Source organism: Theropithecus gelada, chromosome 6 (genome assembly GCF_003255815.1).
Source record: "Theropithecus gelada isolate Dixy chromosome 6, Tgel_1.0, whole genome shotgun sequence".
NCBI classification, from domain to species: Eukaryota; Metazoa; Chordata; class Mammalia; order Primates; family Cercopithecidae; genus Theropithecus; species Theropithecus gelada.
In genome coordinates, this window is record NC_037673.1 from 164,663,928 (window position 1) to 164,688,242 (window position 24,315).

At 40.2% G+C, this 24,315-nt stretch overlaps 1 protein-coding gene across 1 annotated transcript in view; it reads left to right on the forward strand.

The window, feature by feature from the left end:
• The first annotated feature begins 742 nt into the window (after positions 1-742).
• RARS (arginyl-tRNA synthetase) overlaps positions 743-24,315 on the forward strand; it is a 35,564-nt gene continuing 11,991 nt past the window's right edge. Inside the window, exons 1-11 of the mRNA XM_025387202.1 lie at positions 743-841; positions 2,614-2,748; positions 7,011-7,199; positions 8,240-8,348; positions 8,872-8,972; positions 9,898-10,019; positions 12,136-12,256; positions 15,481-15,610; positions 16,929-17,033; positions 20,602-20,780; positions 21,638-21,747. Coding sequence (XP_025242987.1) covers positions 797-841; positions 2,614-2,748; positions 7,011-7,199; positions 8,240-8,348; positions 8,872-8,972; positions 9,898-10,019; positions 12,136-12,256; positions 15,481-15,610; positions 16,929-17,033; positions 20,602-20,780; positions 21,638-21,747 — 1,346 coding nt within the window. The 5' untranslated portion in view covers positions 743-796. The remainder of the gene's footprint in view (positions 842-2,613; positions 2,749-7,010; positions 7,200-8,239; positions 8,349-8,871; positions 8,973-9,897; positions 10,020-12,135; positions 12,257-15,480; positions 15,611-16,928; positions 17,034-20,601; positions 20,781-21,637; positions 21,748-24,315) is intronic.

Below are 24,315 nucleotides of genomic sequence, written 5' to 3' on the forward strand. Positions count from 1 at the left end.
TGAGAATAAATCCTAAATGTTCACACCACACACACACACATGCACACACACACACATGCAAATGATAACTGTATGAGATGAAGGTTATGTTAATTGATTGTGGTAATCATTTCAGAATGTATACATATATCAAAACATTATGTTGTACATCGTTATATTCGTCAATTATACCTCAACAAAACTGGAAAAATAAATAATATTTTAACTTAAATGTCACTTGCTTAGAGATGTCTTCTCTGACCCAAGTCACTGTATCACATTGCCTTCCTAGCCATTAAAACTACCTGAGATTTATTGCCTTTTTTGGTCTATTTTATCTCTCCATTCTAAAATGTATCTGCCATGAGAGGGGAGATCTTGTCTGTTTTGTTTTTGTTTCTCTCTGCCCCCAGAGCCTAGAATAGTGTCTGGCATTTTAAAGTACACAATAAATGCTTGTTGAACAAATGAATGGATTTGTTAGTTTTGTGCCCATTTCACAGAGGGGCAAAGTGAGGCCTTTGAGAGCCAGAAGCTCTAGGTCAGTGCCTGTCCTAGTCTATCCAAGCACAGTGCAGCTCTGGCTCATCTCTGCTCAGTTCCTCTCCCCTCGCCCAAATATCCCTGAGCTGAAGCCTAGCTCCCGGACGACATCCTCGCGGGTTCTCCCCGCAGTGTCTCCTGGATCCCGCCAGGAGGCAGCAGAGGCGCCAGCACCCAGTCCGACGGGACAGCGGACCGGAGGGGGTTTCCGCTTCCGGGAGAGACTGACCGTTTCCGCTTCCGTCCACTTGGCGAGTGAGACGCTGACGGGAGGATGGACGGATTGGTTTCTCAGTGCTCCGCGCGGCTGCTGCAGCAGGTTTGGACGCAAGAGACCGGCGGGAAAGCCTGAAAGAGATGGAACAGGCTCTGGCTTCTGCCCAAGCGGCTTCGGGGGCGGGACAGCTAGACGAGGACCATCCTGGTCCTCTCAGAGTGGGGAGGCAGGGTCCCTGTGGGAGCAGGAAGGGTTGGGAGAGGAAGCACCCATCATTCCAAAGCCCGTGTGACTGTGATTTTCAGCGTAATGGAAGGTCCCCACACTCTCCCAGGCCTCCCCCAAGCCAGCGTCTTCGGTGGGCTGGAGCCTGGCATGTTCAGAACGATTACCTCCCCACAATCCACCTCTTCTGCATACACACGTGCTTTCTCAGGGTATGCGGGGAGATAGACAAGGCGGGAGGGAATACGTTCCGAGCTCTGGGTCTTGGTTTGCAGCTCAGCCGCAGTTCTTTCCGGGTTACTGAGCGAGAGGATTCCTAGTAAGCCCATGGGGTGATTTACTATCAGACCAACGGAGTTTGCTCTGTGCCCTCAACATTGGTCGGGAAGGAGCAGCCACACCATATAAAAGTGAAAGCGGAACAATACCATTACCTTTTATGCCCAGATGGGGAGGGATGGTAGGAAGATAGTTCACAGCACTGTATCCTGTTACAGCTTTATACTTAATCAGCAGTCACAGAGTACAAGTTAGTCGAGTAAATTGGCAAGGTCTTCACATTTCTGAGCAATGTGTTTATCGGTATGAAGTTATAAGGACTGCCTTACTGGGTTGTGATAATCATGAAGATAATTTCTGAAAAGTGTTAAGCTCAGCTCCTGGAACATACTGTATGCTCATTTATGGCAATTTGGTTTTGGCTGTAGCTATCTCCCAGTAAGTAATCTGAAATTGCAGGTGAGGAATCTTCCCCTGAGTTTTGCAGTTAAGTTGGAAGCTTTCTTTCTTTCTGAATTGACATGTCTTTAGTTTTAGGTGTTAAAGTACAAAGCCTTGTCTGGTCTAGTCTAGGACCTGACACACTGGAAATAGGAAGAAATGGGCAAATTGTTTAGTCCGAGAAAGGGTGAAAGGCAGACCCTCGAGCTATTTTGAATGTGACAGAAGACATTTGGTTTTTTAAGAGTCCCAAGTGAGAAGATTTGGGAATAAAAGCATGTTGGTCAACCTGAAACTTAACTAAGTACTCTTGCTAAGTCAGAGTGTCTTATCGAGCCAAAGAAAAAAACTAAGGATATGAGACATCCCATTATATACTTACTCCTATTCCGGTCTCCCAACACACATGTGTGTGCGCTTAATATTTTCTTTTTCTTTTCCTTTCTTTTTTTCTTTTTTTTCTTTTTTTTTGGAGACGAGAGTCTTGCTGTGTCAAGCAGGCTGGAATGCAGTGGCATGATCTTGGCTCACTGCAACCTCCACCTCCAGGATTCAGTCAATTCTCCAGCCTCAGCCTCTCAAGTAGCTGGGATTACAGACATAGGCCACCATGCCTAGCTAATTTTTGTATTTTTAGCAGAGACAGTGTTTCGCTGTGTTGGCCACGCTGGTCTCGAACTCTTGACCTCAAATGATCCGCCTGCCTAGGCCTCCCAAAGTGCTGGGATTACAGGCGTGAGCCACCATGCCTGGCTAGTATTTTGTTATTAAGGATAATATGCTAACGTCAGCAAAAGTCTCAGAGGAGAAAAAAACACAGCTCATGAGAGGGAACATTAACGATTCCCATGGTCTATGCCATGCCTTGCTAGAGAGGGGAAATGTGGAAGTAAGTTTATGGACTGAAAAAAGTGCTTTTTTTTCCATAGGAAGAAGAGATTAAATCTCTGACTGCTGAAATTGACCGGTTGAAAAACTGTGGGTGTTTAGGAGCTTCTCCAAATTTGGAGCAGTTACAAGAAGAAAATTTAAAATTGAAGTATCGACTGAATATTCTTCAAAAGGTGAGTACTTTGGGTTCCAGTTTTATCCTCCAGTTTGAATTATTATACCTTTTTTAAAGCCTTTGTTACCAAAGATTCTGGAAGTATATCCTATGGAATTTGGAAAAAGGAGCATAGAAACCCTATTCTTTTCCCTGCATTAGACAACTTAGGACTGAGGTAGTTGGTGCAAATAGTGAGAAGTTGGTGTTGTCCTGTCCTTCAGGACTCTTTGAAATGTTTCATCCTGCTATTTGGCTAACTTAAAGTAGGATTTAGGTAGGGTGAGGCATTTCTTTTTAAAAATTTATTTATTATTTTTTGAGACAGGGTGTCAGTCACTCAGGCCAGAGTGTGGTGGCATGATCACAGCTCAGTGCAGCCTCAACCTTCAGGCTTAAGCAGTCATCCCACCGCAGCCTCCTGAGTGGCTGGGACTACAGGTGTGTGCCACCACATCCAGCTAATTTTTTTTTTTTTTTTTTTAAATAGAGATGGGGTCTTGCTGTGTTGACCAGCCTGGCCTCAGAATTCCTGGCCTCAAGCAACCCTCCCTGTCTTGGCCTCCCAAAGTGTTGGAATTACAAGTATGACCCACTGCACCCAGCAAGGTTGAGGCATTTCTTTCAACAGTTTATGCCCATGCCACTGCACCCAGCAAGGTTGAGGCATTTCTTTCAACAGTTTATGCCCATGCCTTTTTTAAAAAAACATATTTGATTTTTAAATCATTGCCTCTATCATAAAGGAAATATTTGAAAATACACCTACATATTTTCTCTGCCCTAAGTTGGTTATTTTACAGTTTTATTTTTATATCTTACATAATCATTTGGGTTTGTTTCCACCTGGTATTTCAAAACTTTTTTTTTTCCCCGTGAAGCTTGTGCTATATTTATTTAATGGTCTCATAATTTAACAGTGTTTATCAATTTTGTTTTAAAAAAATGAACTTGCGGCCGGGCGCAGTGGCTCACTCCTGTAATCCCAGCACTTTGGGAGGCTGAGGCAAGCGGATCACGAGGTCAGGATATCGAGACCATCCTGGCTAACATGGCGAAACCCCGTCTCTACTAAAAATTGCAAAAAATTAGCCAGGTGTGGTGGCAGGCGCCTGTAGTCCCAGCTACTTGGGAGGCTGAAGCAGGAGAATGGTGTGAACCCAGGAGGTGGAGCTGAGATCACGCCACTGCACTTCAGCCTGGGCAACAGAGCAAGACTCCGTCTCAAAAAAAAAAAGAACTTGCTGCAGTTTTTTGGTCTGCCTTTAATATTTGGTGATGACATATCCCAGAGTGTTGACCTCATTCCCATAACAATTCTCCCATGTGTATATATTACTCTCAGACAAACTGCGCTGGCATTACATCCTTTTCCCAAAGCTGATTGATTCCATTTACTCACCTTAGACTCTATGTGCCCCACTCCCATGACGTCTCTCATATTACCTATTTTTATTTTTTTATTTTTTTGAGACAGAGTCTCGCTCTTGTTGCCCAGGCTGGAGTGCAGTGGCACGATCTTGGCTCACCGCAACCTCTGCCTCCCAGGTTCAAGTGATTCTCCTGCCTCAGCCTCCTGAGACTACAGGCATGCACCACCATACCTGGTTAATTTTGTATTTTTAGTAGAGACAGGGTTTCTCCATGTTGGTCAGGCTGGTCTCGAACCCCCGACCTCAGGTGATCTGCCCGTCTCAGCTTCCCAAAGTGCTGGGATTACAGGCGTGAGCCACCACGCCCAGCGTTCATATTACCTATATGTGGTCTGCTAGGCTGGAGTCTCATACTACCTATATGTAATCTGCTGTGCTTGTCTTTGAGTCTTCTAAAATCACAAAATTCCTTTTCCATAGAATCTTCTCAAAAGAATCTCACCTTTCTCGTTATGTCATTTATTCTGCACTTATATATGTTTAATTCTGTTATATTTATTTTAATTCAAAAGTATTATTAAATGTCTAATATATGCTAGAGACTATAAGGGAAAAGATACAAAAGGAAGTACAGTATTTTCTGGAACTCCTCACCTCAAGTAATCCTCCCACCTCAGCCTCCCAAGTAGCTGGGATAGAAGGACAGCATATTCTACAACACATTTTTTCTGTAATGCAAATTAGCTCTCATATAGATAGGAGAATGCTCTTAGTGTATTGTGGAAGGCATATTGGTTCTTTGACAAATACTTTGCCCTACTGAATGAGCAACTGAACACAAGGTACACAGCAGAACTAAAAACCACAGAGTAATAAAGTACTGTGTGTGATGGCCATTCACCCTGTTGTCTCGCCCTGGTTCACTTTGGCCACATGCTCTGACTTGAAAGCATCACATATGACACTGGTGGAGACAACTTGTTGAATTGATTAATCAGATAGTAATTTGCATAGTGCCAAAACTTAAGCACAGATTTCATGTGTATAGGTACACACACATACATATGTACATAGTGGTACTCCTATCCTTTAAAAATAAAAAATTGAGGCCAGGCGCGGTGGCTCACACCTGCAATCGCAGCTCTTTGGGAGGCCGAGGCAGGTGGATCACCTGAAGTCAGGAGTTCGAGACCAGCCCGGGCAACATGGCAAAACCCTGTCTCTACTAAAAATACAGAAATTAGCCAGGGATGGTGGCGTGGGCCTATAGTTCCAGCTGCTTGGGAGGCTGAGGCATGAGAATCACTTAAACCCAGGAGGCACACCTTCATGACTTGAGCCAAAATCGTGCCACTGCACTCCAGCCTGAGCAACAGAGCGAGACCCGGTCTCGAAATAAATAAATAAATAAATAAATAAAAATAAACAGAAATTTGACATTTATTATAGCAGGTTTTGGGTATAAGATCATAATCTAGGCCAAGTGTGGTGGCTCACGCCAGTAATCCCAATGCTTTGGGAGGCCAAGGCAGGAGGATCTCTTGAACCCAGGAGTTCAAGGTTATAGTGAGGTGTCATGCCACTGCACTTCAGCCTCAGCAGAGTGCACAGTGAGATCTTGTCTCTTACCCCCAACAAAGAAGAAAAAAGGATCATATCCAAGTAAGTTTGGTATTTGCTGTTGGAAATCTTTAGATTGGTAAAAACATATCTTCCTTAAGTATGTTACCACAGAGAGGAGTCGGTTATTGATTAGCTACAAACTTGAAATCAGGTTTTTTAGTGAATTTAAGAATATAATTTCTTCATATGATAGAGAGGGATGATGAGGGGAGCATAAAACTTGGACTCCATTCCAATAGACCTGAGTTTGAATCTGGCCTTTTCCACTTATTCTGTCTTGTGTTTGGCAAGTTACTTATCTGTAGCCCACATAGAAATAGTGTTAATAGTAACAAACTCAATTTTATTATGTAGATGGAATAAGATAATGCATATAAATAAAGCATTTGGTTCAAATCTTGACACTACATACTCAAATATTAACTTTTGTTATTGTCATTATTTTATACTGTTGACATTTTGATGAATATAAATTTATGATGAGCATAAAATTGTGATGAACATTTTGGTGAACATAAAATTGATGAACATAAAGGCGTATAGGCAATATATTTATCTTTCATTAAAAGAATATTTGTTCATTGACTTTTTTTTTTTTTCTTTTTTTTTTGCTAAACTGCTGTATGGCAAGTAGTGCTAGGTGCCAGGGAAGAGAGCCATGAATTAAGCACTTTCTGTGCATGCAGCAGTCTAGTGATAGAGACAGATAGTTTTGTGAGGGCATGATAAGTGCAGTAATAGAATTATATGCCATCTTCAGTGACTATATTTCATGGGAAAATAGGAGGTAGTAGGTCTAATAACAGTAAAACAGAACTACTGGCTTTTCTGGTATATTGATATTACCTACTTTGCTCCCTTTTATTTCATGCCTTGAACAGGTCAACATTTTGATGGACATCATGTATTTTTTTATTTGTTTTTTGCCCATTGAATTTTCACTTCCAATATTTGCTGTGAAATTATATTATTTTCTTAGATTTGGAGAAGCTGAGAAAATGTTTCCGTCAGCCCTTTTAACTCCCTCCTCCCAGTCTCTGTTCTGCTAAAACAAATGCAAAAAGTAAGACCTCAGGGCATTTCCCATGGATGTCTTAGATGCCGTGGGATGGACTTGTCCTGCTACATGTCTTAGCAAATCCCAGATGTGAGGGCCTCACACTATGAGTACATTTTCTCTTTTGGTTCTTAAGATATTTGAAGGTTTATACTCAGAATACTTGGAGAAATCGTGTATGATGATGGTATAGTACATTGTTGACATGTTTCCCTTCTTTTCCTACAGAGTCTTCAGGCAGAAAGGAACAAACCAACTAAAAATATGATTAACATTAATAGCCGCCTACAAGAGGTCTTTGGTCATGCAATTAAGGCTGCATATCCAGATTTGGAAAATCCTCCTCTGCTAGTGACACCAAGTCAGCAGCCCAAGTTTGGAGACTATCAGTGTAATAGTGCTATGGGTATTTCTCAGGTGATGTATTGTCATGACTCCTGGTTATTTGATTTTTTTAAAGTCTTATTATCATCATTACCATTTACAGAAGTAATACTATTGCAAGTTGTGTCCTTAGTGAAAAGGACATTTGCCACAGTTTGAAAAACTTGAGAAAGGTTGGGGGGGTATATGTGTTAACTTTTTTTTAGGCACAATTTTTAAGTTTTGGTTAAATTTTATATGTCTTCTCAATATTTAAGGGCAATCATTGGTACTCTTTCGTATTTCCCTCCTGCTGTGTCCAGGATTGCTGTCTGTTGTTGATGAGTGTTGGGAGGTGAAAAATTAAAATAAACCATTTACCAGTTGGTATCCCAATTAAATATTTGATGTAACTGTGATCTTTGAGCCAGGGTTATATATTCACCTTCAAGCAGAGGAGTTCCCCGTTTTAAATAGCTGCATTGTCTGATGTGTTTGTGGTTAACTGCATCTGGCTTGGGTCTTTCTGTTTTCCTTTCTTTGCTGAATTGGAAAGGGTTACTCTGAAGAGTCCAGGTCTTATTGTGTTGTTTATTTCTCAAGTGTGAATATTGCACACCTTCATGACTTGAAAATTAGAAATGTAAATATGCTGGAACCAGGCTTCATAACTGTAGACTTTGTTAGGTCATCATTAAAAAGTTTGAGGTGTTGTAATCCCAGCTACTAGGGAGGCTGAGGCAGGAGAATTGCTTGAACCCAGGGGCAGGGGTTGCAGTGAACCAAGATCATGCCACTGCACTCCAGCCTGGGTGCCAGAGCGAGACTCCGTCTCAAAAAAAAAAAAAAAAAAAGTTCCAGGTATGTGTGTGTGTAACGTATTTGGAAATAGAGATCATGTAGTTTGGGCACTTTTCTATTCCTCTTGGCACTATTGATACTTTAATCTGTCATTCATAATGTGATTGGACTTCTCTGCTTCTGCCTTTTGGTGGTTCTTAATGTAAAATGCATCTCGTGCCTTGTCAGGTGTGCATTTCTGAGTAACTTGCTGAAATCTGTTGTGTAATGAATCGTTTTATATTGTGTTGTAGATGCTCAAAACCAAGGAACAGAAAGTTAATCCAAGAGAAATTGCTGAAAACATTACCAAACACCTCCCAGACAATGAATGTATTGAACAAGTTGAAATTGCTGGTCCTGGTATGACATAATGTTATCCTTCTTAATAGTTGTATTGAAGATGAGTCCTTTTTGAAGTTAAAAAAGAACACACAATTACAGGGTTAAAATTTATATACTGAACAAGGTGGTGAAAGCACTGTGGATTGTGATATAGGAAATTGTTAATCTAGACTCAGCTACCGCTTTTAGCTGCCTTACCTTGAATGAGTTACTTTGCCTCTCTGTGATTCAGTTTTTCATCAGCAAAATGAGGATAGATAATGGCAGATAAGTCTTCAGCACAAGGGCCTTCTGTTTTCTCTTGAGAGGCTGAAAGGGAAAGGGCCCTGAGTTAAGTAGGAAGCTTTCAGGAGAAGGGTGAAGGCTTGAAGTAGACGGTGAGACAGGAGCTTACAAGACAGCTTAAGTCAAGGCCACAACTGGTATTGGAATCCTGAAGAATTTTGCCAGAGCCAGGTCAGCGTCTGGAGCAAATCCTTAGGAGTGAGCGATTATTCAAGATAAGACACTATCAGATGTTTTTTTCTTTTCTATCCATTAGGTTTTATTAATGTCCACTTAAGAAAGGATTTTGTATCAGAACAATTGACCAGTCTCCTAGTTAATGGAGTTCAACTACCTGCTGTGGGAGAGAATAAAAAGGTATATGTGCAGTCTTCTACTAATATATTAGTATCTTAGAACTGCATGGAACCAAGCATGGTGGTATGTGCCTATAGTCTTAGCTACTAGGGAGACTAAGGGAGGAGGATTACTTGAGCCCAGAAATTCAAGGCTGAGGTGTGCTACAATTGCACCTGTGAATAGCTACTGCACTTCAGCCTGGGAAATATAGTGAGACTTCATCTCTAAAAAAGAAAAAGAAAAACAAACTGCATGGAAAGTGCTGAAACTGGGAATGGATTTCACTTTTTATATTGAAATTTAATCATTCACATTTGAGATTATGAACATTTATGAAGTAGCCTTTCTCCTGGGTCTAGCATGTTTTGTGATTTTTTTTTTCCACTGAATTCCACAAGGCATTTGAGGTAGCCAGTTGATACACAGATAACAGTGAAATAGAGTGGATAATTTGTATAAATGAGTTTGATTCTTTTTCAGTTAAAAATATACAAGCAGGGCCGGGCATGGTGGCTCACGCCTGTAATCCCAGCACTTTGGGAGGCCGAGGTGGGCAGATCAAAAATACAAAAAATTAGCCAGGTGTGGTGGTGGGCGCCTGTAGTCCCAGCTACTTGGGAGGCTGAGGCAGGAGAATGGCGTGAACCCTGGAGGAGGAGCTTGCAGTGAGCCGAGATCACGCCACTGCACTCCAGCCTGGCGACAGAGCGAGATTCTGTCTCAAAAAAAAAAAAAAATGTGTGTGTATATATATATATATAAAAGCAGATCCTTCATAAAATCAAACATGATTTGAACCCAAATTAGTGTTTAAGTCTGAGTTTGTTATTAGATGTGTTATTAATGAATGCATTAGAACAAAATGTTTATGCTCCTCTTAAAAAAATCTTTCTCTCTTTGTTTTTGCCCCTCTTAACAGCCTTTCTCTTCTTGTCTACCCCAGGTTATAGTTGACTTTTCCTCCCCTAATATAGCTAAAGAGATGCATGTAGGCCACCTGAGGTCAACTATCATAGGAGAGAGTATAAGCCGCCTCTTTGAATTTGCTGGGTATGATGTGCTCAGGTATGTGCTCTTGCCTTGCTTACTGTACTCTTTCCTTATTTTCTTGTTTGGAAAATTCTATAGAACATGAAATGTCTCACTAAAGAAAGAACGTTCAACTAAATCAGTGGTTCGTCAGCTTAGTTCTTTACAAACACCCAGTAAACTTTTAAAATACATCCTGAGCCTCTCCTCTGAACCTTTTTTACTATTTTTTTTTTTTAGACTCTTAGTGGAACCAAGGATAAAACACATTCATTCATTCTACAAATGCTTCTTGAGGACCTCTTGTATGCAAGGGGTTTATATCCTAGTAGGGAGAGAAGTAGTAAAGGAACAGGGTATTTTGGGCCTTGTAAGCTATGATAGGCAATTGAGATTTTATTCTAAGTGTCCTGGGAAGCTATTAGAGAGTTTTAGTTTGTGAAGCAGGGTGATCAAATTAAAGATTAGTCTGGGTACTGTGGCTCACACCTGTAATCCCAGCACTTTGGGAGGCCAAGGTGGGAGGATCACTACCTTGGCCAGGAGTTATAGGCCAACTTGGGCAACATAGCGAGAACCTGTCTCTATTTTTTATATTTTTAAAGAAATAAAAATTTTTAAAATAATACAAATAAAAGATTACTGTGGTTAGTTACTGTGAAGAAGCTAGGCAAAGAAGGGAGACTATAACAGTAAGTGTTAGGCTGGGCACAGTGGCTCATGTCTGTAATCCCAGCACTTTGGGAGGCCAAGGGGGGATGGATCACGAAGTCAGGAGTTTGAGACCAACCTGGCAACACAATGAAACCCCATATCTACTAAAAATACAAAAATTAGCTGGGCGTGTGGCACACACCTGTAATCCTAGCTACTTGGGAAGCTGAGGCGGGAGAATTGTTTGGACCTGGGAGGCAGAGATTGCAGTGAGCTGAGATGGTGGTACTGCACTCCAGCCTGGGCAACAGAGCAAGACTCTGTGTCAAAAAACAAAAAAAAACGAAAACAGTAAGTCGAGAGGCTATCATCATGATCCACTTGAAAGATGATCTGGTGGTTTGGATTAGATAAAAGCAGAGAGGGAGAGAAGTAGGTAGGATCAACGTATATTTTCTTTTCTTTTTTTTTTTTTTTTTGAGGCAGTCTCACTCTGTCGCCCAGGCTGGAGTGCAGTAGCACAATCTTGGCTCACTGCAAGCTCTGCCTCCGGGGTTCACACCATTCTCCTTCCTCATCCTCCTGAGTAGCTGGGACTATAGGTGCCCGCCACCACGCCCGGCTAATTTTTTGTATTTTTAGTAGACGGGGTTTCACCATGTTGGCCAGGCTAGTCTTGAACTCCTAACCTCAAGTGATCCGCCTGCCTCCACCTCCCATAGTGCTGAGATTACAGGTGTGAGCCACCACCCAGCCTCAACATATATTTTCAGGAATCCATTGATATTTGGGAATCATTGGTCTAAATTATACTAAGATAATGGTTAAAATGTTAAGTTTTTGCCGGGCGCGGTGTCTCACGCCTGTAATCCCAGCACTTTGGGAGGCCAAGGCGGGCGGATCACGAAGTCAGGAGATCGAGACGATCCTGGCTAACAGGGTGAAACCCCGTCTCTACTAAAAATACAAAAAATTAGCCGGGCGTGGTGGTGCGTGCCTGTAGTCCCAGCTACTCGGAGGCTGAGGCAGGAGAATGGCGTGAACCCAGGAGGCGGAGCTTGCAGTGAGCTGAGATGATGCCACTGCACTCCAGCCTGGGCGACAAAGCGAGACTCCGTCTCAAAAAAAAAATAAAATGTTAAGTTTTCATAAAATTGTGGGAGTAACCAACATTGGCCAAGCTGTCATTGTTTCAGTTAGCTACAAAATAAACAGATTATAGTCCGCTGACAGAAAACACATTCATTCAGCGAATTCTGGATGCCCGCCATGTGCAGCCTCTATTACTTGAGTATGTAGAGCTGAAAGTAACAGACATAGTTTTCATCTCTTACGGAGTTTGCAGACCAGTTGAAGAAACAACCAAGTAAACAGATATTACTAAATGGTGATGTACTGGCATGTAAATGTTAGTGGTTCCTAATGGATAGTTCCTCTAATTTAACTTAACCATCTTTATGATTTGAAAAATGATTTTATATTCTCTGATTGGTGTTAGGTTAAATCATGTAGGTGATTGGGGGACCCAGTTTGGCATGCTCATCGCTCACCTGCAAGATAAATTTCCAGATTATCTAACAGTTTCACCTCCTATTGGAGATCTTCAGGCCTTTTATAAGGTTTGATACCATTTATTTTATATTATTTGTGTGTTTCCATTAATCATAATTATTCATTTTCCTTAGGAAACTTAAAATGGTTTTTAAAGCTACTATGGAGTTAAGTGAAAGTTGCTAACAGCCTGAGTAATACGTGTTTCTGTATAAGTGACACTCTCTTGAAATTAATTTTTTTTTTTAATTTATAAAGAAAAGACGTTTAATTACCTCACAGTTCTGCAGTCTGTACAAGCATGGCGCTAGCATCTGCTCAGTTTCTTGGGAGGACTCAGGGAGCTTTTATTTATGGTGGAAGGCAAAATGGGAACAGATCAATTGATAAACATATAAAATTCGTTCACTTACACTGACAGGCCTTTTTGTTTAGTTTACTTACCTGAAAAACTGAATTCTTTTTTATTCTGACATTCATTGCATTTGGCTGTGTGCCTTAGAAAGAGCCGTCCCCTACCTCCAGATTCATTGCATTTGGTTGTGTATGTAGAACCACTACTAGATACCCTACATTTGGTTGTATGCGTGGAAACAGCCATCCCCCACCTGTTAATATGTCATCTTTGCTTTGTTTATTGGCATATGTTAAAAATCAAATTCTAGGCCAGGTGCAGTGGCTCACGTCCATAATCCCAGCACTTTGAGAGGCTGAGGCAAGCAGATTGCTTGAGCTCAGGAGATTGAGACCAGCCGGAGCAACAAAGTGAGATCCCATCTCTACAAAAAATACAAAAATAACTAGCCAGGCATGGTGGTTCACACTTGTAGTTCCAGCTACTTGGGAGGCTGAGGCGGGAGAATCACTGGAGCCCAGGAGATCAAGGCTGCAGTGTGCCCTGATCATGCCACTGTGCTCCAACCTGGGTGACAGAGCAAGACCGTATCTTAAAAAATAAAATTATATTAAAAAATAAAATTTTTTAAAAATGAATTCTACCACATTGAATTTAGAGGTTCATTAATCAGAATACATTATAGCACTTAAAATTTTTTGATGTTTAATTTTATGTATTTTGATATTATTAAATGTATGTAAAAACAATTTTAAAGACAAATTTTCGCATCATCCATAATTTTAAAATGCCCGTGATCAACTTTCTTTGACTTCTTGACTTATCTATATATCAACATGTATTAATCATTTATGATTTTAACATAGTTTTTATATTATGTTTAATATTGCAAACTTTTGTGTGTTACTTTATGCATATTTTGTTGGATCAGTGTACCAATGTTTACATTAATCCTTTATTGAATTTTTTTCTATTTTAGAGATGTTTTTATTCAGTAAATAGCTTTGTACACATGGATTTTTTTCCCTTTTTAAAAATTATTTCCTGGCTGGGTTCAGGTGTGATTACAGGCTCACACCTGTAATCCCAACATTTTGTCAGGCCAAGCTGGGCAAAATGCTTGAGCCTAGGAGTTTGAGGCCAGTCTGGGCAACATGGCAAAACCTCATCTCTACAAAAAATAAAAAAGTTAGGCATGTTGGCATACATCTGTAGTCTCAGCTACTTGGGAGGCTAAGGTGGGAGTGAGTATCACTTGAGCCCAGGGAGCTCAAGGCTGCAGTGAGCTGTGATCACACCATTGCACTATACAGCCTGGGCAACAGAGCGAGACCCTGTCTCAAAAAAAATTTATTTCTTCAAAAATTAAAAATAAAAAATTAAAAAATTTCCCTATGGGCCAGGTGCAGTGGCTGATGCCTATAATCCTAGCACTTTGGGAGGCCAAGGCAGGCAGATCACTTGAGTCCAGGAGTTCAAGACCAGCCTGGACAATGTGGAGAGACCCTGTCTCTACATAAAATACAAAAAAATTAGCCGGGCACACTCCTATAGTTCCAGCTACTCGGGAGGCAGAGGTGGGAGGATCACCCAAGCCTGGCAAGGTTAAGGCTGCATTGAGCGGTGAACTTACTACTGCATTCCATCCTCAGTGACAGAGTGAGACCCTGTCTTTAAACAAAAAAAAAAAAAAAAAAAATTCCTTATAGTAGAAGGATCATAAAGATCATAATTTCCTCTCAAATATTTTGATTAATAAATTTATTTTAATGTGAAATGCATGTTTTCTGTTAGTTTAAATTCTTAGGCATTTTCTTTATGACGGAGAACCTTTTAAGAATAGGATTCCTATATTAAAAAGCAAATATTTGTGGGGATTTTGTTTTTGTTTGCTTCATTTTACTTTTGGTAAATTTTTTCTGTGGAAAATAAGCTAAATATTTACTGGTATGAGACTGGAAAAGTAATGTTATAAACATCATCTGGAGTTCTGCACTTTGAATATAATGAAGCAGATCTATTAATGCAAGAAATTGTTTGTATAAATAAATTGCTGAAATTTACAAACCACAGTAAAGAAAAGCCATTTCCAATTTTTGATAAAACATATATGTGTATTTGCAAAGAAATATCTAGATTTGTTCACTAAATGTTAACACCGGGTTAATTTGAGGTGAGAGTAATTATTTTTAAGTAAGTATTGCTTTCAAAATAGAAATAAAACAATGAAAGCAACTTTCTTTTTAGTTAAAAAAATAGTAAGTTGGCCAGGCACGGTGACTCATACCTGTAATCCCAGCACTTTGGGAGGCCCAGGTGGACAGATCACTTGAGGTCAGGAATTCAAGACCAGCCTGGCCAACATGGTGAAATCCTGTCTCTACTGACAATACACAAATTAGCCGAGTGTGATGGCGTGTGCCTATAATCCCAGCTATTTGGGGGCTGAGGCATGAAAATCGCTTGAACCTGGGACACGGAGGTTGCAATGAGCTGAAATCATGCCACTCCAGTCCACTCCAGCCTGGGAGACAGAGTGAGACTCTGTCTCAAAAAAAAAAGAAAAAAAGAAAATTCATTCAGGACCACATCCAAAATGGAGATTGGAACACAGAAAATTCAGTCCTACCTGTTAGCTATTCTGTACTAACTCTTCTTGAACACAAAAGTATTAGCTGAAGTAGACTTTTGTGAATTGGAAAAGTGTAAAGAAAACTGTGGTGAGATTTTTGTACTTTTCAAGAGAAATGATTTCAGAGTTCTTTGGCATGTTCATTTGTAACAGTATTGTCAACTATTGAGGGAGAGCACTTGTTCTGGTGTTCTGAGTTTGTACTTTCTCACTGTGTTTGTGTAGAAATGTGTAAGTTCTTTTTCTAGAAATACAGGATTAGATCTTTTTACAAACCTTTCTTTTTAAAATATATATACACACAGGAATCTAAGAAGAGGTTTGATACTGAGGAGGAATTTAAGAAGCGAGCATATCAGTGTGTAGTTCTGCTCCAGGGTAAAAACCCAGATATTACAAAAGCTTGGAAGCTTATCTGTGATGTCTCCCGCCAAGGTGAGTTTCTGGGCTTTGTTCCTTCATCCAGCAAATACTATGCATATCATTTCCTTGAGTCTTCATTTTGATTTGACTCTGAATGATATTTTAACCTTATGAGGACAGGCAAATGGATTTTTTCTTAAATATATTTCTGAAACAACTAATAAATTTTGAACCTGCCATAGGACAGGCAGGTTCAAATTTTAACTTTCTTAGAAGTCAACAAAAATTAATTAGAAAATAAAGTGGAAAATAAAAAGAAATCTTATTCATAGTAGCAACAAAACCTATAAAACAGGAGCACTTAGGAATGAATTTATGCAGAAATGTATAGGACCAAAATGATGAGAAGTACACACTGAAATGTAATGGAATGTTCAGATAGAGTGCCGTGCCCAGCTCCCTCAGTCTCCACATTTATTTATGGTTTTAAGTCAATTTCAAGTTTTCTAACTTGACATAATAGTTTTAAAGGTTTCTTTGAAGAGTAAATGGGTAAAGAACAATCAGTAAATCTTTGAAAAAGACGACTAATGATGACTGGCTTGCAGCACTAGGTAATAAAATGTTTTATAATTACAATAATTAATACTATGTCACTGATGTATTGCTACATAGACAGGTAAGTGGTTTAAATCAGGAGAAACCACAAGAAAATTCAGTAAATATTTGATCACTAGATAGGAAGAGTTTTTTTTTCCTTCTCATTTACATTTTTTTAAGAATTAATTTTTAAAAAGTTACACAAGAAGGACATGTTCCTTATATAAAAAAGTAAATGTAGGCCAGGCGCAGTGGCTCACACCTATAATCCTAGCACTCTGGGAGGCCGAGGCAGGTGGATCACCTGAGGTCAGGAGTTCAAGACCAGCCTGGTCAGCATGGTGAAACCCCGTCTCTACCAAAAATACAAAAATTAGCTGGGCGTGGTGGCACACGCCTGTAGTCTCAGCTACTCAGGGGACTGAGGCAGGAGAATCACTTGAACCTGGGAGGCAGAGGTTGCAGTGAGCTGAGATCGTGCCACTGTACTCCAGCCTGGGTGACAGAGCGAGACTCCATCTCAAAAAGTAATAAAAAGAAAGTAAATGTAGACAGGAGAAAAATAAAATTATAGTCCTACGATTGTTAATATTTTGATGTGTATCTTACCATATTCTTTCCCTTTTTTCAAAACGACAGCATGTATATAATGTTCTATATCATACATTTATGTAATTAATTTCCTTTTAATATATTTATTAATAAATTTATTTCAATATAGGATGCATGTTTCTTGTTTTTAAAAAATTCTTATGCATTTTATTTGGTGGCATTTTATTTTTTTCCTTAGAGTTTAATAAAATCTATGATGCATTGGACGTCTCTTTAATAGAGAGAGGGGAATCCTTCTATCAAGATAGGATGAATGATATTGTAAAGGAATTTGAAGATAGAGGTAGGCACTCTTAACTTTTTATTATGGAAATTTTCAAACATAGGCAAAAGTGGATAGAATTTATAGTAATGCCAGCTTCACATACTCATCGTCCAATTTCAACAATTATGGGTACTGACCAACCTTATTGTATCTACACGTTCTTACACTGCTTCCATCATATCATTCCATCTATAATGACTTTGGTATATGTCTCTGAAAGAACAGTCCCTTCTTTCTGCCTTAAAACCACAATGTCGTTATTGACAATAAATATATATATATATATAATTTTTTTTTTTTTAAACAGTCTTGCTATGTTGCCTAGGCTGGTATGGAACTCTTAGCCTCAAGTGATCCACGGCGGCCTCCCGAGTGCTGGGATTATAGGCATGAACTACCATACCCAGCCAATAATAATTTCTTAATACCATTAAATAGAGTTCAAATTTCCCAAGTTGATTCATGAATTTTTTTTTTTTTTTTTTTTTTTTCTTGAAACAGAGTCTTACTCTGTCGCCCAGGCTAGAGTGCAGTGGAGTGATCTCAGCTGACTGCAACCTCCGTCTCCTGGGTTCAAGCAGTTCTTCTGCCTCAGCCTTCTATGTAGCTGGAATTACATGCGTGCACCACCACACCCAGCGAATTTTTGTGTTTTTAATGGAGACAGGGTTACACCATGTTGGCTGGGCTGGTCTTGAACTCCTGACCTCAGTGATCACCTGCCTCAGCCTCCCAAAGTGTTGGATTCATGTTTTTTTTTTTTTTAAATCATTTTTTCAAAGTCTGCATGTAACATTTGTTTGATATGTATCTTAAGTTCTGTAACTCTGAGGTTTCTCCCTCTTTTTAAATTTATTTTATTGTTGAAGAAACTGGGCCATTTGTCCTAAAGAATTTCCCATATGGAACTGTTTAGCATAATTCCTTGTGTTTCTCTAAAGAGGCTTCATTAGATTCTGATTTATGTTTTATTCCTTTTTTGTTGTTTTCTTTTAGTTGCAAGAACGCAGGCAATGAGGTGGTGTCTGGTTGTCTTTTTGTCATATTAAGATTGATTAGTGAGTTCAAGTATTGTCAGCTGGATCTGTCCAGAAATTTCCCCATCAGACTTCTCTATTGGTTTTATTAGCTATTTGTAACCATAACTTTGATCCATCACTTCATTGGAGGTTAGGAAATGGTAGTGTTCTGTCATTCTTTCTCTATTTGTTACTTGGGATTCTCTTATGCTGAACTTTGTTACAAATTATTTTGGTTATCCTCAGGTATAATAAGACAGGTAGGGTAGTAGAAGTGCTTTTTTTCTTCTTCTTCTTCTTCATCAATTGCAGAATAATAGGTTTGTTTCTTAGCATCTCAAAGTGAGTTGTTTGATTTTAACCTTATTGGGTGGGCTTTTAATGTGTTTTATATTTTTCAATCAGTTGTCTTTATAATTTTTGTAATGCTCAAATTGTCCCATTTTGGCTAAGTAACTTCATATTTTTTGTTGTGGTTTTGTTTTTTTTCAACCCCTTTGGTAGTTACTTAATTGCTTTCTGGTGTACGATATTCCAGGCCCATTTTGTACTTTTCCTGCCTCAGACCTGAAATCAACCATATCTCTATGGAAGCCTGTTTCCTTGAATGGAAGTAGTATTTTAATAACAGTCTAGGGCCTAGGGACCATACTTTTTAAGATGATAAAATTTTGGCTAGGTGCAGTGGCTCATGCCTGTAAGCACAGCACTTGGAGAGGCTGAGGCAGGAGGACCTCTTGAGGCCAGGAGTTTGAGACCAGCCTGGGCAACATAGCAGGACCCTTTTTCTACCAAAAAATTAACGAAAGAAATAGTTGGGCGTGGTGATGCATGCCTGTAGTTCTAGCTATGCTTGAGCCCAGGCATTTGAGGTTACAGTGAGCTATGCTTATACCACTGCACTACAGCCTGGGCAACAGAATGGGGCTCTGTCTCTGGAAAAAAAAAAAAAAAGAACCATATGAGAGAGAGAGGTCAAGCACAGTAGCTCGTGACTGTAATCTCAGCACTTTGGGAGGCTGAGGTAGGAGAATCACTTGAGCCCAGGAGTTTAAGGCCAGCCTGGGCAACAAGGTGTGAGACCCTCTCTCTACAAATTAAAAAATTAGCCAGGCGAGGCTGGGTGTGGTGGCTCACAGCTGTAATCCCAGCACTTTAGGAGGCCAAGGCGAGAGAATCAGAGGGACAGGAGATCAAGACCATCCTGACCAACATGGTGAAACCGCATCTCTACTAAAATACAAAAAATGAGCTGGTGTGACGCGCACCTATAGTCCCAGCTACTCGGGAGGCTGAGGCAGGGGAATCGCTTGAACCAGGGAGGTGGAGAGTGCAGTGAGCCGAGATTGTGCCACTGCACTCCAGCCTGGCGACAGAGTGAGATTCCATCTCAAAAAAGAAAAAAAATTAGCCAGGTGTGATCGTGCATTCCTATGGTCACAGCTTCACGAGAGGCTGAGGCAGGAGGATTGCTTGAGCCCAGGAGGTCTAGGCCACAGTGAACATGTTCACACCAATGCACTCCAGCCTGGATGGTAGAGCAAGACCCTGTCTCAAAATAAATAAATGCAATTTTTAAAATATTTATTTTATGAGAAAATAGGCACAGAGAAGTTAGTAGCTTCCCAGGGTGACATAGCTAGTAAGTTATATGTCTGAGATTCAAACTTAGCCAGTCTGGCTTCAAAGCTCGTGTTTTTAACTACTATTTTATACTGCCTTTACATTACCAAGCCTCAATTTTCTAAACTGTAAGAAAGCAGAGAGTTATTTACTACATAGGGTTATTTTGAAGGTTAAATTTAAGGACTTAGCGTAGTACTTGGCACATAGTAGCACTGTTATATAGCTGCTACTGTTACCATGTTCTTCCTGTACCTTCTTGCATCCAATAATTTTGTCTTTTTCATCGTGAGTGTATGAACATGGATTTAATTTTTCTTCCTACTTCTCATTCCAAATGCCAAGTCCTGCCATGTTTGTTTTGTGGACCTTGAAACAGTGTCAACTACTATTCAGCACATTGTTAGAGATCAGTATAAGAATTGCATCTTTCTCCAAGAGGAAGGTTATAGCTTCAGCTTGAAAGCAAAGCACAGAAGTTTTTGTGTTCTGGGCCTACCTAGCTGATGGGCCCCAACTAAAGAGTTTGGGAGGCCAGGCATGGTGGCTCACACCTTCCCAGTACCTGGGGAGGCACAAGCAGGAGAATCACTTGAGCCCAGGAGTTTGAGACTGACCTGGGCAATGTAGCAAGACTGTTTGTCAAAAAAAAAAAAAAAAGCATTTGGGAGCCAAGTTTAGTGTTAAGTCTGGAAAACTGCCAGAACATCTGACCTGTGCTCTGATGGCACCCTGAGTGTCCAGGCAACCTTGATGGTTAACCTTTTCCAAGGCTTGTAATAGATCATGGTGAGGAAAAAAATACGTGATTTCTTTAGCTCTCTAATAAATACATTTTAAAATATTCTTAGAATAACTAAATATTTATATAGTAGAATGAGTAAGCCTTCATTTTCCTTCAGGGTTCTTTTAACTTTATTAATGAAGTTTTTTTTTGCCCCTAGGATTTGTGCAGGTGGATGATGGCAGAAAGATTGTATTTGTCCCAGGGTGTTCCATACCATTAACCATAGTAAAATCAGATGGAGGTTATACCTATGATACATCTGACCTGGCTGCTATTAAACAAAGACTATCTGAGGAAAAAGCAGATATGATTATCTATGTGGTGGACAGTGGACAAGTGAGTTTGTAGATTTTGTAGATTTGTATGTATTTTACATTGTCTGATTGGAGGTAAGACAGTATGGTGAGGTTGGTGACATTTGACACTGGATGACTATAAATTTTCCCCAAAGACTAAGATTCAGGACATCAATATAGCATAGAAGAAAGAAAGGGTTTGGGCCGGGCGCGGTGGCTCAAGCCTGTAATCCCAGCACTTTGGGAGGCCGAGGTGGGCGGATCACAAGGTCAGGAGATCGAGACCATCCTAGCTAACACGGTGAAACCCTGTCTCTACTTAAAAATACAAAAAGAAAAAACTAACCGGGCGAGGTGGCGGGCGCCTGTAGTCCCAGCTACTGGGGAGGCTGAGGCAGGAGAATGGCGTAAACCCAGGAGGCGGAGCTTGCAGTGAGCTGAGATCCAGCCACTGCACTCCTGACTGGGCAAGACTCTGTCTCAAAAAAAAGAAAGAAAGAAAGGGTTTGGACCCAGCCAAACTGGACACTTCCTAGTTTTCCAGCTTGCCACCACAAACTGGAGAAGGTTGTTACTCCTCTGAACCTCCAGCAATTGTTCCTATCAGTAGGGTTGTTGTGAGACCTAAAATGTAATAGAAGTTTCTGCATGTGACCCTGTTCTTCATTCAGTTGCTTTTAAAAACGTTTGAACATAGTAGAAACTATGACAGTGTTGCTCTTAGTGTTTCTCATATATAGGGAATAAAAGAAGAGGTTTTATAATAACACTTGTCTCACAAGATTTATGAGCAATTTGAATTTTACAGATCTATTCCTAAGCAAAAGCGCCTTAAGTCTTTTTTTTTTTTTCTTAAAGAAGACTAGCAAGTAACTTTCCGTTTCTGTTGATTTGTAGTCTGTGCACTTCCAGACAATATTTGCTGCTGCTCACATGATTGGTTGGTATGACCCTAAAGTAACTCGAGTCTTCCATGCTGGATTTGGTGTGGTGCTAGGGGAAGACAAGTAAGTCTGGAAAATCCGAAGATGGTAATGATATACTTGGTCCCCACATTTACTTGGAAGAGGCTACTTTTCATCTGATACCATATTAGAAATAAGAAAGTCCACAGTTTTCTTTAGTCCACATAAGCTATAATGGTGTAAATCCAGCTGAGTGATTTTGTGTCTATGTCATCACTGCCGGAGAATGTAGCCTTTTAGGTAGATAGTGTGTACAAAGTTTAGTGAAAACCAGACTGTAGACCTAATAGATTATATATAAGGGGTTTCCGCTCCCACAAATCTAAATTATAAAATCTATTACTGTACCTGCTCAGATTTCAGACACTAACAATATAGCTTATGCATTTTATAAATGTTTTTGTTTTTTCCTTCAAAGTTGAACATATGCAAAAGGTATAAGTTATTGAGATTCCAATTAAGTTTTAAGATTCACTGGTTTTGTTTTTATGTTCTCTCCAAAAATATTGTTTATTGAGAACTATAAATATTCATACTTTCAGCTTTTCTATTTTCTAATTTTTTAATATTCTCAATATTTGTAAAATAAAAAGGTAAATACAACCGTGTTTCGATGCAGTAGTCCTCAATTCAAAGGCACAGCATTTTTCATATTTTAACCTCTGGTATTCACTGGTGTCTTAGGATCACTTACCAAAAATCTGTGGCATCTTCGATTTGGTGACAAAGCCTAAATATTTCCATCCTACAAAGGTGGTAATGCTTCTAAAAACCACGTGAAGTAGCTCAAGATGTTTGGCCAGCCAATGTACAAAAGCCCTAATTGAACATGTAAAAGATTAGATGTGTTAAGGTATTATCTTAGATACAGATTATGTGGAGCTCAAAGACCTTGTTGGAAACAACATTTTCTAATTGTGTTACTTCTCCGCGGATCTGCACTTTTTTGAAATCAAAAGACACTAAGGGCCGGGCACAGTGGCTCTCATGCCTGTAATTCCAGCACTTTAGGAGGCCAATGCTGGAGGATTGCGTGAACCTAGGAGTTGAAGACCAACCTGGGCAACATGGTGAAACCCCATATCTGCCAAAAAAAAAAAAGAAAGAAAACTTAGCTGGGCATAGTGGCATGCACCTGTAATCCCAGCTGAGGATTACTTGAGCGTCAGACATGGAAGTTACAGTGAGGCGAGATCACATCATTGGGCTCCAGCCTGGGTGACAGAGTGAGACTCTGTCTCAAAAACAAAAAGAACAACAAAGAAGGCACTAAGTCCTTATTATAGTGTTTATGGACATAAAGTTTTTTAAAACAAACCAGTAAGTTGAACATTACTTAACAGTATCTTAGTTTCTTAACGGTTGGTTTTTTGGACATGTAGATGATATTCCGACACTTGCTTAAAATTACTCACTAGTGCTCATATGGCATTTAATTCATTTGTCATATAATGGCTACAGGATTCTTGATAATTTTTACAATTTTTCTGCACTCAGCATCATGTAATTACAGCATCCTATCCCTTTTTTTTTTTTTTTTTTTTTTTTTTTTTAATTTTGGGCCAGGCGCAGTGGCTCACACCTGTAGTCCCAGCACTTTGGGAGGCCGAGGTGGGTGGATCATGAGGTCAGGAGTTGAGACCAGCCTGGCCAACATAGTGAAACCCCGTCTCTACTAAAAATACAAAAATTAGCTGGGCATGGTGGCAGGCGCCTGTAGTCCCAGCTGCTCTGGAGGCTGAGGTAGGAGAATGCTTTGAACCTGGGAGGCGGAGGTTGCAGTAAGCCAAGATTACACCATTGCGCTCCAGCCTGGGTGACAGGGTGAGACTCCATCTCAAAAGAAACAAATTTGTTTGTTTTGTTTGGTTTGGAGATAGGGTCTCACTTTGTCACCTAGGCTGGAGTGCAGTGGCATGATCACAGCTCACTGCAGCCTCAACTTTCCAGGTTTACATGATCCTCCTGCCTCAGCCTTCCGAGTAGCTGAGACTATAGGTGCGCACCACTACACTTGGCAAATTTTTTCCATTTTTTGTAGAGACAGGGCCTCACTATGTTGCCCAGTCTGATCTCACTGGGCTCAAGTAACCTCCTATCTTGATCTCCCAAAGTGCTGGGATTACAGACATGAACCACCAAGTCCAGCCCATTTTTCTTTTAAGGGTAATTTAAATGATAGTTCACCAGTGGCAACTTACCATATTTTAAATATTTTATCTCAAAATGCTCATAGAGGGCCTGGCGTGGTGGCTCACGCCCGTAATCCCAGCACTTTGGTGGGCCAAGGCAGGCAGACCACAAGGTCAGGAGATCGAGACCATCCTGGCTAACATGGTGAAACCTCGTCTCACTAAAAATACAGAAAATTAGCTGGGCATGGTGGCGGGCGCCTGTAGTCCCAGCTACTCGGGAGGCTGAGGCAGGAGAATGGTGTGAACCCGGGAGGTGGAGCTTGCAGTGAGCTGAGATTGTGCCACTGCACTCCGGCCTGAGAGACAGAGCGAGACTCTGCCTCAAAAAAAAAAAAAAAAATGCTCACAGAGGGGGATGGGACTTAAAAAAAGGTTTGTTAGTTTTTTTTTTTTTTTTTTTTTTTTTTTTTTTTTT